We start from the raw sequence: 15,000 nt of genomic DNA on the forward strand, positions 1-15,000 counted from the left end.
TCCCCGATGCCGTCGTAACCGTGGCGACCGCACTTCCAGCCGGCCACCCTGCAGCCGAAGGTCAAGGCCTCCTGCAGACCTCCTCCTGTGGACCACAAGCTTCAGCGTCAGGGTCACAGCAGGGGTCACAGCAGGGGTCAGAGAGAGAGAGAGAGAGACCGACCGTTGGCCAGCGTGTAGATGACGGCGGCGTTGAAGGTGTCGCCGGCGCCCAGCGTGTCCACCAGCGACTGTGGGGGGAAGGACTCGGACCGGACCAGGACCCCGTCCGGACCGAGCGCCGCTGCCCCCGCCTCCGCCCAGGCACACACCAGGACGGCCCTGAGGGGGGCGACACCGAGCGGCAGAACGCACCATCAAGATGGGGTGCAGGCTCTGACCTCTGACCTCTGACCCCTGGCCCCCACTCACCCCTCCCTCACCCGGCCGTACAGGCCTCTCAGGGCCTCCTCGGCCGTCCCGAAGCCAAAGTGGCGCGCCACGTCCTTACTGACAAACACCTGGGGGCGGGGGGGCGCCGCAGGAAACAGGAAGTGAGTGGGATGGTAAAAAACTGAACAAATAAACGAAGGACCAACGAGCCAGAGTGGGCGTGGCCTGCGCCGAGGGCCGCACCAGGTCCCCGTGAGGAAAGAGCTGGTACAGCGGCTCTCTGGTCTTCTCGATCTCCACCGACATGGTGACCCGCTGCTGCTCCGGAGCCAGCGAGCTGTTGAACATCTCCACCCGCTGGATCATCTGCACCTGCTCGGCTGCGTTCCGGCCCTGAGGGACACAGCAGAACCAGGGCTCAGCAGAACCAGGGCGCCACCTAGAGGCCGACATGCTGATAACCGTGTCTGCACTTCTACACACTGGGACTGGTGAGGCCGGTTTAGACCGGGTTGAGCCGGGTTAAACTGGTTCTGATGGCTGTCTAGGACAGCTCAGGCTGGTTTATGCAGGCTAAACTGGGTCAGAGTGGTGTAGACTGGGTTTACATGACAGACTGGGTCAGACTAGTTGCTCAGTGGTTTAGGCAGGGTTGATCTAGACCATGCTAAACTGGTTTAGACTGGGTTTTGGTTCAGCTCACTCTCTCACCTCCCAGTGGATCCACCTGAACTGGCGCAGGTCCACTTTGGAGAAATCCTCCACTGTGACGTCAGGAAGGTTCCTGGGGGACAGGAAGTGAGGTCAAAGTTCATTTCATCACAAATCAACAACCAACAAGCACGCAGACAGGCAGCAGCAGAACATCAAGAGGAGAGACGGCAGTGTGACCTCACTTCCTGCCTTCCAAGGGTCCACCAGCGGCAGCAGGGACCACAAGGAGCTGGTGGGCAGGGAGCTCCGCCGCCCCTACAAATCCCTGGACAACTAGTCTGGAGCTGGGATGTGGCTTTGCCAGGGTGGGGGGCGGTGGAGGGGTCAAGCTAAGGCAGAAGATCAGGTCCAGAGACAGTTGGACTCACTTCCACACACAGAGCATGGGTTCTGGGTTCTGGAACCAGGCTCCTTGAGAGAGGCTGGACTCTACTGGTCTCTGGCCTCTGCTGGTGTGGGGGACCTGTACCCCCCCACCAGATACCATTAGTTCTTCCCTGTGAAGGAGAGGACCGCTTCCCTCCACATTCCAGTGGTGATTAGGTCTGGAATCAGGCCCGGACAAGAATCCTGAGTACCGGACCTTCTCAAAGTCTGGTGCTGCAAGGTGCCCCGATAGGAGGACTTGGTAGTTCCACTGGGACACTGGAACGCCCACATCAGCAGCCACAGTGAGACCTGGAGGGTCTAATTGGCTCCTTCAGACCCAGACCTGAGGCGTTCACCGGGAGAGATGAGGACCAGGACCTCTGAGGCCGTGGTTCTCGCAGGAGGAAGGTGGCTTGCTCCCACCAGGGTGGAGGGGAGAACTCGCAGTCTTTTTCCCCGAGTGGGGAAACCTGGGAGTGATGCGACCGCCGAGCCGCTCTGCGGTTCTGTTGTGGTGAAGCAGGACGAGAGTCAAAGCCTCCCACCAATGTCCCAACTCTCACCCACGGTCAGGAGCTTCCAGTCACAACCCAAAGGTCAAGGTGACCCTCAACCTCGAACCCAACCCTCGACGGGAGCCTGAGGCCCAGATCTGGTTCTGTTCTGGATGCCGCCTACACACCCTGAGCCTAACCCAGGGCCCAGACTAGAACCAGAGGAGGAGCCAGGACCCGCTGGGAGGACCACGTCTCTCAGCTGGCCTCGGAAGACCTCAGGATCCTCCTGGTAGAGCTGGAGGAACCAGCCCTGAACTGACACCACCATAGGATGAAGCTCACAAACAGACTGGACCTCCACTCACCGTCTAAAGGAACAGCACAATAAAAAACCCAGAAAGGAGGTCTCACCCACTGGACTAAAATCAAGTTCCAGATCAGCCTACGTCCAGATTAGGTTGGACCAGTTCAACATTAGTCCAGGATTAGATTAGACCAGGAACAGACTGATTCAGGTTACGATTAGAAGAGGGTCAGACTGGACCGGGAGCAAATTAAACCAGGCTAAAATTAAACCAGGTAAAGATTAGACCAGGTCAAGATTAAACCAGGTCTAAATCAGACCAGTATCAGATGAACCAGGTTTAGATTAGACCAGGATCAGAATAGACCAGGATCTGATTAGACCAGGATCAGATGAACCAGGTCTAGATTAGACCGGAATCAGATTAAACCTGGATCAGATTAGACCAGGATCAGATGAACCAGGTCTGGATTAGACCAAGTCAAGATCAGACCAGGTCTATACTAGACCAGGATTATGTGTTTCCTGTGGTCTTCTACCAACAGTGAGTTAAACAGCAGTCTCAAAACACCTCCTGTGTTCTGGTTCTGATGATGAATAGTGAATATGGACCCCAGACCTCAGACCGTCCTCTGGTCAGCACTCTGGTGGGTTGGCAAACCTGATTATTGATTAGATGATTGATGATCTAATGAATAATCAATGAAGAGGTGTTTTGGGACGCTGTGAGACTCGGCCCAGTCCACCGGTGGTCTTACATGTCGGACAGAACAACGGTTCGTGATCCGGAGGAGGGACAAACCACGCAACACGCGCAGGGGGTTTGACCTTTGACCTGCCAGACCACCGCAGAGACGTCGACGCCGTGGCGCGAGAAGTCGGCCATGATGAAACTGACAGACAGGAAACAGGAAGTGACAAACTGGCCACAGAAAGGTGGACCACCGGGCGAGCGAAGGGAGGCGGGAACTCGTGACAGGAAGTCCTGAAGGAAGGGAGTTAGTCTCACATACACACACACACACACACACACACCTGGCCACACCTGTTCATGTGCAGGATGGTGCGGCTTCCTGTGTGGATGTTACTGATGACCATCGAGGCTGGAAGGAAGCACTGAGCATGCTCAGAAATCAGCGACACATCAATGTGGAACTTCTGAAAATCCTCCAAAATAAAACTACAGACAGGAAGTGGAATTATAACCTCTTGCAATCGAAAAGAGGAAAGAGAGCTAATTAAATAAATAGATGATGAGACAAGAGCAGATTAACACGCTGAGGGAAGGAGGGAAGACAGGAGGTGGGAGGAAACAGATGAGGAAGACAGTCAGTCAGTCAGTCAGTCAGACAGACATTTCCATGATGACCTGAAGAACAGAGTGTGAAGGGGAGGATAAAAAAAATGGAGCAGCTGACTGACTGTTTGATTGACTGACTGACTGATAACCTGCTGGGAACTCACTCTGCCACTGGTCCTCCTGCCAGTGATCCCAGGAAGGAGGTTCGAGCCCCGAGCAGCGCCAAGACGGTGCAGGAGTTGGAGGCGTTTCCTCCTCGCTGCCAGCGCTGAGACACACACCTACACACACACACACACACACACACACACACACACACACACACACACACACACACACACACACACACACACACTTTCAGAGTACAGGGTAAACAAGTCTTGAGGTTTATTTAAATTTTTCAGATTTGCAACTGTTACGTGTGCTTGTGTGATATTTTGTATTGTATGTATACTGTATACAGATTGGGATCAATAAAGTACATCTATCTATTTATCTATCTATTCTTGGTCTGATCTTCTCTTGGTGAGATTAATGTTTTGTTTTTATCCATTTCTTTCCTGTCTTTTTCTTTTTGCATCGTACCGGTCTAATAAAGAATTATCATAGTTAAATGACGGAGGCTTTGCCGTGAGTAAAACAATTCTGCAACACAACCACTTAATAATAATAATAATAATCATAACAACAACAATAAAAATAAAAAAAAAATTAATAATAATAATAATAATAACAACAACAACAATAACAACAACAATAATAATAATTCGCCATACGCCGCGGGCCTAAAATTAATAACTGAAAGCTTTAATCGGAAATAATACAATGATAATATGCTTTTACAGCTGGACCTCCTCTCATCGGCTCCGGCCTGCTATGGATGGATAGCATTAGCCGGTGTGCTAAACTGCTCGTCAGATTACGGCGTTAGCATTAGCCGCCGTGCTAACCAACAGGCTGTCGGCAGTCGGCGTTCTTGCAGCGGAAGTCACCGGCTGCGTTAGCATGAGCTAACCTGCTGTCGGTGTCTTCTTCCGGGTATTTCTCCACCACACTGATGATGTCGAGACAAACGAGACCCACACACAGAATCTTCTTCTGCTGCTGCTCCATGCTGGCACACAAATGAACACACTCACGCACACAGAGACACACAGCGTGGACTTTGATACGCCAACAGTGTTTGTTTATCTCTCCGGTTCAAGCGGCAGGCCATTCCACTTCCGGTCGGAGGAACCGCTGCGAGTCGTTTTCTCGCTGTTTCGTTTTTTTTTTTTGTTCTTTTGCTGTCGTTCTATATCTTTGTCTTCCTACTGAAACTACTGGTGGCGTTTCTGTGACGTCATACTCAGTACTACCGCAACGTCAGTGCATCGCCTTCACACGTTTAAAAGCAATGACTGGAAGCAGCGCCACCAGGTGGAAATGATCTGAAATAGAGGGGAAATACTTCATTCAAGGTTGTCGAGAAAAAAGAATGAACGAAGCTTCAGTTTGTTTGTGCTTCAGACTCCTTGGTAGAACTTCCACTACTCACAGCAGTCCAGGTGTGGCTCCGCCCCTCACCGCCTGCAACCAAACCTGCAGTCACTCAACGTTGTTTAAATCAGTCAGCTGACCAATCACACTGACACACTTTGTTAGTGTTTCCTTCAGAAGCCACTGGCAACAGAGGAACTGAAGACCCATGTTGATGTCACAAGAGTGTGTGTGTGTGTGTGTGTCTGAGAGGTGCGATGGACGTTTTCATTTTATTGTCGTAGGTTTTTCATTTAAAAGAAGTGAAGCAGCGACGCAGCGATGGAGTCCTCAAGTCTGTGCACGTACAGGTCCAACACACACACACACACACACACACACACACACACACACACACACACACGCCATGGTTAAACCCACAACAAACAGGAGTGTGTGAGTGTGTGCATGTCAACAGCAGCTTCCTCCTGCAGGAACACACACATCCCACAGATTAGCTGGAGGTGTGTGTGTGTGTGTGTCACCCCAATGCTGCCACACACACACACACACCTACTTTGATCATGGAAACGGAGGCTGGGACTCCCCACACACACACACACCTCCTGCCTGTCACAGCCGACCAATCAGATTCCTTCTTCTGCAGTGCAGCCGGCTGGCGACAGATCCAGACTTCCTATTGGTGCAAGTGGCAATGGTGGGCGGAGTCTGCAGCCAGTGGGCCGCAAAGGAGATCCTGGAGGTGTGTGTGTGTGTATGTGTGTGTGTGTGTGTGTGTATAAACATCCATCAGTGTGTGTATGTGAGATGAGAGGCTGACAGGAAGTGTGTGTGTGTGTGTGTGTGTGTGTGTGTGTGTGTGTGTGTGTGTGTGTGTGTGTGTGATGGGGCTGACAGGAAGGGTGTGTGTCTTTCATCTGGAGATGCAGGGTTTAGCAGGAGGAAACTGCAAACACTCATTTTTGTGCGTCGCTGCTCTTTCATGTGCGACAACAGAGGCGGCGGCGGAGCTCAGCGCCGTCCCTCAGCCAATAGGAGGCGCCGCTCGCAGGTCGGACCCTCCCATCCCTTCCCTCGGTGGGACGCCTTCAAACGGGAGTGTGTGTGTGTGTGTCGTTACCTGGCATCCTGTCACACCTGGGGGGCGGAGCCTCGGCGTGTAAAAGCAGGTAGAGGAGAGTGTTTGATGGTCGGAGCCTCAGTGAGGAGCAGCAGCAGCAGCAGCAGCAGGTGAGACCTCCTCCTCCTCCTCCTCCTCCTCCTCCTCCTCCTTCATGTCAGATATCAGATCATCTTCACAACTGTAGGAAAACTGATCTCCAGTCAGCACCTCAGACACTCAGGAAGGATTCAACCTGGACCAATCACAGCTGCTCTGATCAGAGTTGCCAAGGTGAGGTTTTTATCATCATCAGTGTTGTCAGTTTGATCAGTATTACTGTTATCATTGATCAGTTTCATTATTATTATTATTGCTATTCACTGGTGAATTTATTTTGATCTTTATGAACAGAGACATGCGTGTAGTTGGAGGAGTGCAGTGGGGTCGCACCTCCAGCAGGTGGCAGCGCAGTGTGGGTCTAGTTTATTCCAGGGGCTACTGGACTCTGATCCAAGCCCCAGCATAGCAAAACAACACCAAACAAGCGCCACCATCAGGCCCAGTGATGCATTAAGTATCCAGCATCCACATAAAAGACTGAGGACGTCATTGTCTCAATGTGAATGCATTGTGAGACGCTGGGAGAGGGTTACTTACTGATACAAATCTTTGTGCATTTGGTTAGTGGTTGTACAGTCATTCAGGACCTTCTCTAGTGGTTGTACGGTCATTCAGGACCTTCTCTAGTAGTTGTACGGTCACTCAGGACCTTCTCTAGTGGTTGTACGGTCATTCAGGACCTTCTCTAGTGATTGTATGGTCATTTAGGACCTTCTCTAGTAGTTGTACGGTCATTCAGGACCTTCTCCAGTAGTTGTACGGTCATTCAGGACCTTCTCTAGTGGTTCTAGCTGCGGCTCATGGAGACTTCACCCCCAGCGGTGGGGGGGTGGTGTGACTCACCACCAGCTGAATGTCCTCAACCTGCAGGGGGCCAACAGGAAGCTCCTCAACTTCTTCAGCTTCTTTGCATGGGAGCTGCTTGCTCAGCTTTGATTGGCTCTGCTGCCAGCTGGAGAGCCACCGCTGCCTGTGACCTAATCAACTGTCTGTGACCTCATCAATGATTTTATAAACAACATCAGAATATTGACAGTCTGAAAAATCTGAGAGCCATTAAAATGCAGTGTTCAGGCTCCAGGGATGTGAATCAGGGGGTCCGACCTTCAACTGCCCACTGCTATGTACATATATTATATATATTTATGTATTTCATATATATGTATGTATTTTATATATATATATATATGTACGTATATTCTATATATTTATATACATCCAGGAAGCAGCAGGCTTGAATGCCTGTGTTTCCTCTGTGTTCAACATGCTGGACTTCACCTGGAGTTCAGCTCTTCTTCTCTTCCACTGCTTCCCTGTTCAAGCTGCTGGAGATGCCGACGCCTCCTGGAGGTCAATGCAGCGAGGCTGCTGTGTGATTGGTCGATGCTGAGCCTCACCTCCTTTGTTGCCGTCTCCGCCCCCCCCCCCCCCCCCCCAGGATGAGCTCCGCCTTCTCGCCTCCGCCCTTCCTGCTCTACCCCTCCCCCTCTGGCGTGGAGCCGGTGTACCAGGGGCCTCTGAGGGCCGGGGGTCCGGGGCTGCTGCCCTACCTGGCCCCCTTCCACCCCCACCACCACGGGGCCTTCAGCGTCTTCGAGTGTCCCTTCGAACCCGCCTTCATCCAGAAGCGCAACGAGCGCGAGCGGCAGCGCGTGCGCTGCGTCAACCAGGGCTACGCCAAGCTGCGGGACCACCTGCCGGGCCGCGGCGCCGCGGACAAGAGGCTGAGCAAGGTGGAGACCCTGCGGGCCGCCATCAGGTACATCAAGTACCTGCAGGGCCTGGTGGCGCTAGAGGACCACCGCGCTAACGCTAACAGCTCGCCCGGCACGCCGCCGCGAGACTGCAGTGGGGAGTCTGAGGTCACAGCGTGACGGCCCCGCCCACTCCACTTCCCGTCGGCAACTGCTTCAGAGTCCCCCTCCTGCACCCCCTGGTGGTGGCTGAGGGAACTGTCCAGCTGCGATGTTTCTTCAGTGCCCACTCTCAAAGACGGCAGCGCTCGCACCAGGAAAACCACTGACGTAGCCGCAGCCGCTAAGGATTAGCCACGGAGTAGCCAATCAGGCGCTAGCGTCTTGTCATTCCTGACTGTGACTGGACGTTTTTTTTTTAGTGTGTGCTAACAGAAGCTACCATTAGCATGCTAATATTTAAAAGTGTGATGGAGTTGGGGATAGCAGCTAGCATCATCTCCAGCTAATTGGCATCAAATAGAGCAATGCTAACTATTGAGGCTAATTCTGACAATGTTATCAAACTTGGTAATTAGCTTTAGCAATGTGATGAGTGAAAGATTAGCTTCTAGGACACACACACACACACACACACACACACACACACACACACACACACACACACACACACACACACACACACACACACACACACACACACACACACACACACACACACACACACACACACACACACACACGAAGCTGAGACTCGGCTGGTGAGCTAACGCACAGGTAGCCGAAGTGAATGAAATCATCAAGACGAGTTTGAGATCCCTGGGGTGGCCAGCGGGGGGCAGTGTGAGCCCAGCTCCTCGGCTAGCCGCGGTGCTAGGTGTAGCCGCAGGCCCGGGGACAGAAGAAGCAGCCGCCAGTCGGTGTGTCAACATTCACTGTTGGTTTAATGCTGTCGTGTCGGCGCTCACAAAATCCAGGCGCTAGAAAAATAAAATTAGATTTTCTTCCTGCTGAGACCCGGAACCTGAGACCCGGAAAGAGACATTAGTGAGCAAGTCACATGACCGGTCACAGTGAATACTCCAGCTTAACATCGCCGACGACAAAACAAAAATCTGGTGTAATTATTAATTGTTGTTTTTTTTCATTTGTCCATTAAAACACTCTGTAAAATCATCTCTGCTATCAACATCATTCACAATACAGCACAACCCAGGAGTCTCAGCCACCAATCAGGCTTCAGTCTCAGCCTGGGCTCCGCCTCCGTGCCGAGTCATTGCCGACTCCATACTGTTACATCCCTCTGATCAAAGTGCAGCAGGTCTGGCAGCCAATCACAGCACTGTCCAGTGACGGCAAGGGGGAGGAGCCAAGAGTCACAAACACAGCATCTCCTCCTCCATCATCATCATCATCATCATCACCATCACCACACACCTCAATCTTTGGCCTTCATCAGCACAACACTAGTCAGTGGGGGAGGGGGTGGAGCGGGGGGGTTCCTGGTTGGCCCAGGGCCCTCGAGTGGTGGCCCATGCACTGAGGTCATGTGACAGAATACTGGCAGCTGATTGGTCGGTCAGTCTGGTGAACACAGCAGCTTGTTTCCTGCACCGAAGCCAAGGAACAAAAGGACTGAGGCCGCAGCCAATCAGCTGCCTCAGGTCCCACAGGCAGCCAATCAGCTGCTCCGCCCTTCACGTCCTCCTGCTGGCGGTCCTCAGGGCTGCGGCCAGGCGGCCAGGCGGAGGTACACCATGCTGCGGTGCTGCGGCTGCAGGCAGGGCCCGACGCTGAGCTCCACCTGCTGGCAGCGGCGCAGGAAGCGGCAGCGATCGCGGGCCAGCTGCTCCCAGGGGCCCCGGCGGTCCTCAAGCCCCTCCTCCTCGTCCCCGCTGGCAAAGAAGAAGTCCACCTGCTCGCTGAAACGCACCTGCAGGGGGCAGCAGAGGCATTAGGACCAGGCTGTCAGTCAAACAACAAAGCAATGCAGTCATAACAACATCCTGACTGAGCAGCACAGCATTCTGGGAGGTGTAGTGTCAGCTACAGGTGCTGTATAACAGCAGCAGCTCCAGTAGTGTGTGTGTATTGGAGCGCGGGGGGCAAATGTAACGACACTGCGGGCCAAATGTGGCCCGCGGGCCAAATGTGGCCCGCGGGCCAAATGTGGCCCGCGGGCCAGAGTTTGACAGCTGTGCCTGAGGAGGTTTAGTGTGGAGCGGCCAGCAGGTGGCAGCAGAGCAGCGGTGCTGCTGGGGTTTCAGTTTCAGTATGACAGGACTGGAACACGAGTCACATGTCTGGCTCACGTGGCAGCAGCAGAGACTCCGCTCCCAGTGGCCACTCTCAGTACTCAGCCAACAGCCCAGCACTCAGACGCGGCCGACCTTTGACCCTAACATGACAGGGTGACATGACATGACAGGGCTATTCACACAGGGTGGAGGCCCCCTAGTGGTGGCTGATGGGCACCGACTCACCTTCTTGGTGCCGGGGGACGGCCTGGGGGTCTGGCTGGGGCTGCTGTCCGGCCTCGTGGTGGGGGCGGGGCCACGGCGGGGGGAGGCGGCAGGTGGTCCTGAGCGGGTCCTGAGCGGGGCCTGGAAGTTGAGGGGGCTGTAGGGGTCGGAGGAGCAGCTGAAGGAGGCCCACAGGCCGTCAGCCTCCTCCGCCTCGCTGGCCGAGGTCGACTCGTCCCAGGAGTCTGGGGGGGGGGAAGGGGGCGGGGGGAGGGGGGAGGACGGGGGGGAGGGGGCTCTGGGCGGCGCGGGGCCCGTGTGCAGGTGGGCCGTGAAGTTGCGGGGGTCGTAGGGGTCTTGGCTGCGACACAGCGACGCCCACAGAAGCTCCGCCTCCGGGTCGTCCTCGCCGCTGGACGTGGAGAGGTCGGACGAGCCCTCGCTGTCAAAACCATCATCATCATCGTCGTCGTCGTCGCTGGACTGGCCCTCTGATTGGCTGCTGCTCTCATCATCATCTTCATCATCTTCATCGTCGCTGCAGGGGCAGCCCATGATGAAGGCAATGCTCTTGTTTTGGCACTGCGGGGGCAGAGCCACACACTCCACCTGCTCCACCTCCACAGGCTCCGCCCCCTCCTCCTCCTCCTGCAGGGGGCGCTCCGCCAGGTAGAGACCACGCGTGTGGACAAACTCCTCCTCCAGGCTGGAGTAGCCGTGGTCCTGGTCTGGCGGAGTGGGCGGGGCCTGCTGAAGCTCACCCACTTCTCTCACCCTCCACCAGGTGGCGCTGCTCTGGGAGGGCGGAGCCAGCAAGAGGCCTCCCGAACCCTCGGTCTCAGCCAGCGGGTGTCGCTGTTTCAAGTTCTGGTAGAGCTGCAGCCGCTGGGTGGGCCCGGGTCCTGGACGGTCCCAGGTCCAGGCCCAGTCGGTCCGGGCCACGCCCCCCAGGAAGCTGGTCCACAGGGTCTTGCTGCCCTGCGGGGGGTCCTCGCAGCTCCACCACACCTGACTGAGCAGAGTCCTGGCGTGGCCCTCCAGCGCCCCCAGGTCCTGGTCCTGGAGAACCGCCTCCCGGGGCTCACAGCGCAGGTAGCACCGCTGGGGAGCCGCGAGCGCGTCGTTCAGCAGCCGGAAGACGTCGCGCTCCGCGTCGCTCTGCCGGTTCTTCCAGTCCGCCTGGCTCCTCTCGCCGGGCGGGGGCGCGCTGCGGGGCCGCGCCGGAAGAGGGCGCTGCAGCAGGGCGAGCGCGGGCCTGGACACGGCCGACAGCAGGCCCAACCACGGGCTTTCCTGGGCGGCCAGGCCGGGGGAGGAGGCGCCCCTGCCGGCCGCAGAGGACAGACCGCTGTCCTCGCTCATGGTTCGGAACATTTCTTCAAATTCTTCTTCAACTTGGATCGTACCACAATAAATACTGACGGTGATAATATTGATGTTGATAATATTGATGTTAATATTGATAATAAGGACCACCTGAGAAGAGTCTCTGCTGTCGAACAGCTGTTAAAGTGCAACGCGGCTCCGGACGAGAACAGCCAGCTGGTTTCTCACCCGGCCAAACTACAAACTACCAAGTGTCTTCTTCCGTCTTTCCTCTAATGGCGACTGGGCTGCATTGTTTTCACTCCACGTCCAGCTGGCCGCAGTTTGGGATCCAGGAAACATCGCCCCGGTTCGTGGCGAGCTGCTGGCCGGGATGGACACACTTCTTACGGGCGAACAGCGTCGTGAAGACGGCGGTGGTAGCGGTGGATGAGCGGCGGCAAGATGTCCTGGAGTCCCGGGGTGAAGCAAAGTACTCGTCCGAAGAGATCAACGAGGCCATGTTGAAGGGAAAAAAGAAGCTTCTTGTGGAAAAAGCGGCGGCGGTGAACCGATAGCAGGCAGCTAGCTAGCTGGTTAGCCACTTAGCTTAGCACTTAGCCGGCGCGCGGCGGTTGGACGGCGACGTTTCGAAATCGGAAAGTAATCTCGTTTGGAAACGAAATTCTTTTCTGGACTCGGCGGTGCGTCACTGCGGCGGTTCCGAGTGTAATACTGCTCCGGTGTGTCGAGGGTTTCTAGCGCCGCTTTCTTCGCTCCTGCCGCCGCTGCGAGTCTGCTTCTTCGTCGCGCTTGGTTCGGTCCTAGATTTCATCAGACAGTTAAGGGACCGTCGACAAGCACCCGCCCCTCGCGCAAAGCGAAGCCTGTCGCCGGGGAGCGTCGCGGTGTTCCGGGAACGCACACGAACGGCGACTGTTACACAATCGACGTGTACTGCTGCTGCTGCTGCGGCTGCGGGGTTGTGATCCATAGTCCGGCTCTTCACTGGGAGGACACGTGTCTGTCCGTTGGATCAATACACTCGGAACAAAACGACACAATCAAGCCAGAGTGACACAAAAACACACACACAGGGAGGGGCAGGGGGGACAGAGCTGCCTCCTGTTACACAAAGCAGGTAAGCAACAAAAGAAGTGGAGATCAAAGTCAGAAAGCACACATTAAAGGCCCCTGGTGTACCGCTGGTTTTAGACTGTGCATTATTTCAACACAATATTGACTCAATTATTTCAAGATTCTGAAGCTCAGTTTAACGACTCTGAAAAAATAATCTGTCAAGTTGTTGTTTTTTTTTATTATATATACAATACTAAAATGGATTGTTATAATAATCCATATATAATTATGGATTATATTTGTAATTTTTAATATTTTATAATATTAAAAATATTAAAATATCTTATATTCTTAATATAAAATATTGAAAATATTTTATATTAAACATATACAAATATAAATATTTTTAAATATTAAAAATATAAATATTTTTAATATTTATATTTTATAATTATTATAATTGATAATTATTCAATATATAGTCATGAATCAGTAAGAGAGAAAGAGAAACAGACTTGTTTTCAATCAGTTTCAAGTTTATTTTAGTGCAAATAATACAAAAGCCAGTGGAGGTGAGTGAGGGCTGCTGGTTATTCTGGAGCTGTGAGGGACTCGGGTTCAGTCAGTGCATCCAGAGAAGTTACATTCCGTCCGCCGCTCCTTGTCCTCGTCCAATCAGCCGCCACCGCCACACCCGACGCCCCCGCCACCATAAAAACACGGGCGCTGGCTGGACAGGAGGGCGGCGCTCTGACCGACAGTACAGTTACAGCGCACAAGAGTCAAAAAAACCCCAAAAAAATGCAAGTGAAGTGAAATCAAGGTCGCGGCTGCAGCGCCACCTGCAGGACGTTGCCGCACCTGGAAGGAAGCCATAAAAAAAAAGACGCTCATCCTCCTCCTTATGGGGAAAAAACATCATCCTGCACACCGTCGCTACTTCCTGTTAGCAACATCCAGGCTAATTCAGTCACACCAGCTTTTCCACACGCGGCTGTCCAACAGGAACACGTTCAAGAAGTGAGTCGGCGTCCACCGAGCGTCACTTGGTCCCAACCGTCCAGCAAAGTGCAGCTGAAATCTCAAGGTTACAGTGTCAACAAAGAGAAAAAGAAAGAAAAAGAAAAATCAAAAGCCGCGTGTCTGGAAATGAGTCAACAGTAGGAATCAAAGAAGAAGTGACGGGAAAAGACCTTCCCTTCAAAATAAAAGTCAGTCAGCTGTGCTGGGGTCACCAGTGTAGGAGCTGCTCAGTCATTGGTCGAGCACTTGGTTGGACCTTCTGATGAAAAGATGTTTGTTATTGCAGGAAGCTGCTCAGTCTGCAAGCTAAACCTTCTCCATCTGCAGCAGGGAGGCCTCTTTAGAGGGACAGGGAAGAAAGAGAGGGAAACTTTGTTCAAAGAAAAAATAAAGAGATAAAAAAAGGAAGAAAAGGAAGAAAAAAAAAGAAAGAAAAATACTTTGTCTGTGGAGAGTTCAGTGGGCGGGGTCAGAGCCGGCCCCGCCCAGCTGGTGCCAGTCCACCCAGTGCTGTCCCGGCGGCAGCCTGCGGAGGGGGATGAAGGTCTGGCCCAGCAGCAGGGGGTTCTCCCAGAAGGCCCCGTCGCCCAGAACCCTCAGGTGGATGACCCGCTGCTGCAGGTCGCCCTGGGGGATCCGCTCGTACACCAGCTGTGGTGGGGGGTGGGGAGTTAGTACACGCACTTCCTGTTTCCACCACACATGCTGCCTTCAGGTGCTGCCGGGAACGACGGCTTCCAACGCCTCGGACCTGCCGAGGGAGGGAGTCTGACTCCGCCCTCATGTGCTCGACTGGTGGCTAACGCTACTTAGCACGTAAAAACCAGTTCACCATCAAGCACAGAAGTCAACCAAAGGGCCAAAGTCCCATAGTTTCGGATGATGATGATGATGATGTTACCATCTGGTTGTAGGTGGGGTTGCAGGTGCGCCGGGCCGCCCTGGTCTTCCTCTTGCTGGTCTTCTGGGGGTCCGGTAGCAGGTAGAGCTTGACGTAGGGGTCCGGGTCTGAGCCGTCCTGCAGGGGCTGCTGCAGGACGGCCGAAAGGTTTGGGGGGGGGGGGGGGGGGTTCAGCAGGTGAGGGTGCACACACACACACACACACACACACACACACACACACACACACACACTCACCAGGCCTCGGATGTGCATGACCATGATGAAGAGCTTGTCGT

At 53.9% G+C, this 15,000-nt stretch overlaps 4 protein-coding genes and 2 long non-coding RNA genes across 10 annotated transcripts in view; 3 read left to right on the top strand and 3 right to left on the bottom strand.

The window, feature by feature from the left end:
- The window catches only part of khk (ketohexokinase), a 5,542-nt gene extending 589 nt beyond the window's left edge, over window positions 1–4,953 (bottom strand). For 2 of the 4 annotated variants that reach the window (XM_076013362.1, XM_076013363.1), the window contains exons 1-9: window positions 4,572–4,953; window positions 3,721–3,837; window positions 3,302–3,436; window positions 3,015–3,149; window positions 1,084–1,156; window positions 616–765; window positions 412–500; window positions 164–321; window positions 1–85 (exon numbers count right to left, since the gene is read on the bottom strand). The exon at window positions 1–85 is cut by the window's left edge and continues 324 nt beyond it. In XM_076013362.1, coding sequence (XP_075869477.1) covers window positions 1–85; window positions 164–321; window positions 412–500; window positions 616–765; window positions 1,084–1,156; window positions 3,015–3,149; window positions 3,302–3,436; window positions 3,721–3,837; window positions 4,572–4,669 — 1,040 coding nt within the window. In that variant the 5' untranslated portion in view covers window positions 4,670–4,953. The remainder of the gene's footprint in view (window positions 86–163; window positions 322–411; window positions 501–615; window positions 766–1,083; window positions 1,157–3,014; window positions 3,150–3,301; window positions 3,437–3,720; window positions 3,838–4,571) is intronic. The other 2 variants (XM_076013365.1, XM_076013364.1) reach the window with 2 other exon arrangements.
- Window positions 1,578–15,000, top strand: part of LOC142879858 (uncharacterized) — a 54,186-nt gene continuing 40,763 nt past the window's right edge. Inside the window, exons 1-2 of the long non-coding RNA XR_012925354.1 lie at window positions 1,578–2,547; window positions 2,753–3,584. This is a non-coding gene — a long non-coding RNA (uncharacterized LOC142879858). The remainder of the gene's footprint in view (window positions 2,548–2,752; window positions 3,585–15,000) is intronic.
- On the top strand, window positions 6,944–8,131 carry LOC142879804 (achaete-scute homolog 5-like). The gene has a single exon (XM_076013284.1). The coding sequence runs from the start codon at window positions 7,697–7,699 to the stop codon at window positions 8,129–8,131; it is 435 nt and encodes a 144-aa protein (XP_075869399.1). The 5' UTR covers window positions 6,944–7,696.
- On the bottom strand, window positions 8,877–12,835 carry LOC142879841 (protein phosphatase 1 regulatory subunit 15B-like). Its single transcript, XM_076013351.1, has 2 exons — window positions 10,435–12,835; window positions 8,877–9,884 (listed from the first exon to the last, which is right to left on the bottom strand). Exons 1-2 carry the CDS (start codon window positions 11,785–11,787, stop codon window positions 9,672–9,674), a joined length of 1,566 nt encoding a protein of 521 aa, XP_075869466.1. The 5' UTR covers window positions 11,788–12,835; the 3' UTR covers window positions 8,877–9,671.
- On the top strand, window positions 9,894–10,636 carry LOC142879859 (uncharacterized). The gene is made up of 2 exons (XR_012925355.1): window positions 9,894–10,102; window positions 10,139–10,636. It is a non-coding gene; the product is annotated as an uncharacterized LOC142879859 (long non-coding RNA).
- The window catches only part of pik3c2b (phosphatidylinositol-4-phosphate 3-kinase, catalytic subunit type 2 beta), a 13,252-nt gene continuing 11,565 nt past the window's right edge, over window positions 13,314–15,000 (bottom strand). Inside the window, exons 31-34 of one of the 2 annotated variants that reach the window (XM_076013347.1) lie at window positions 14,960–15,000; window positions 14,723–14,848; window positions 14,262–14,472; window positions 13,314–14,159 (exon numbers count right to left, since the gene is read on the bottom strand). The exon at window positions 14,960–15,000 is cut by the window's right edge and continues 66 nt beyond it. In XM_076013347.1, coding sequence (XP_075869462.1) covers window positions 14,278–14,472; window positions 14,723–14,848; window positions 14,960–15,000 — 362 coding nt within the window. In that variant the 3' untranslated portion in view covers window positions 13,314–14,159; window positions 14,262–14,277. Of the gene's footprint in view, window positions 14,160–14,261; window positions 14,473–14,722; window positions 14,852–14,959 lie in introns of both variants that reach the window. The other variant, XM_076013346.1, reaches the window with a different exon arrangement.

The sequence above is a fragment of the Nelusetta ayraudi genome, unplaced genomic scaffold, assembly GCF_046127955.1.
Source record: "Nelusetta ayraudi isolate G7.1 ecotype Tasmania unplaced genomic scaffold, CSIRO-AGI_Nayr_v1 ptg000146l, whole genome shotgun sequence".
Lineage (NCBI taxonomy): Eukaryota > Metazoa > Chordata > Actinopteri > Tetraodontiformes > Monacanthidae > Nelusetta > Nelusetta ayraudi.

What these genes read in the sequence shown, in the direction of transcription:
- LOC142879841 (XM_076013351.1), bottom strand. Translation starts at nt 11,787, where the DNA reads ATGTTCCGAACCATGAGCGAGGACAGCGGTCTGTCCTCTGCGGCCGGC. An exon ending in CGTCCCCCGGCACCAAGAAG is followed by an intron (nt 9,885 to 10,434) that starts GTGAGTCGGTGC and finishes TGCCCCCTGCAG; the next exon opens with GTGCGTTTCAGCGAGCAGGT.
- LOC142879804 (XM_076013284.1), top strand. Translation starts at nt 7,697, where the DNA reads ATGAGCTCCGCCTTCTCGCCTCCGCCCTTCCTGCTCTACCCCTCCCCC.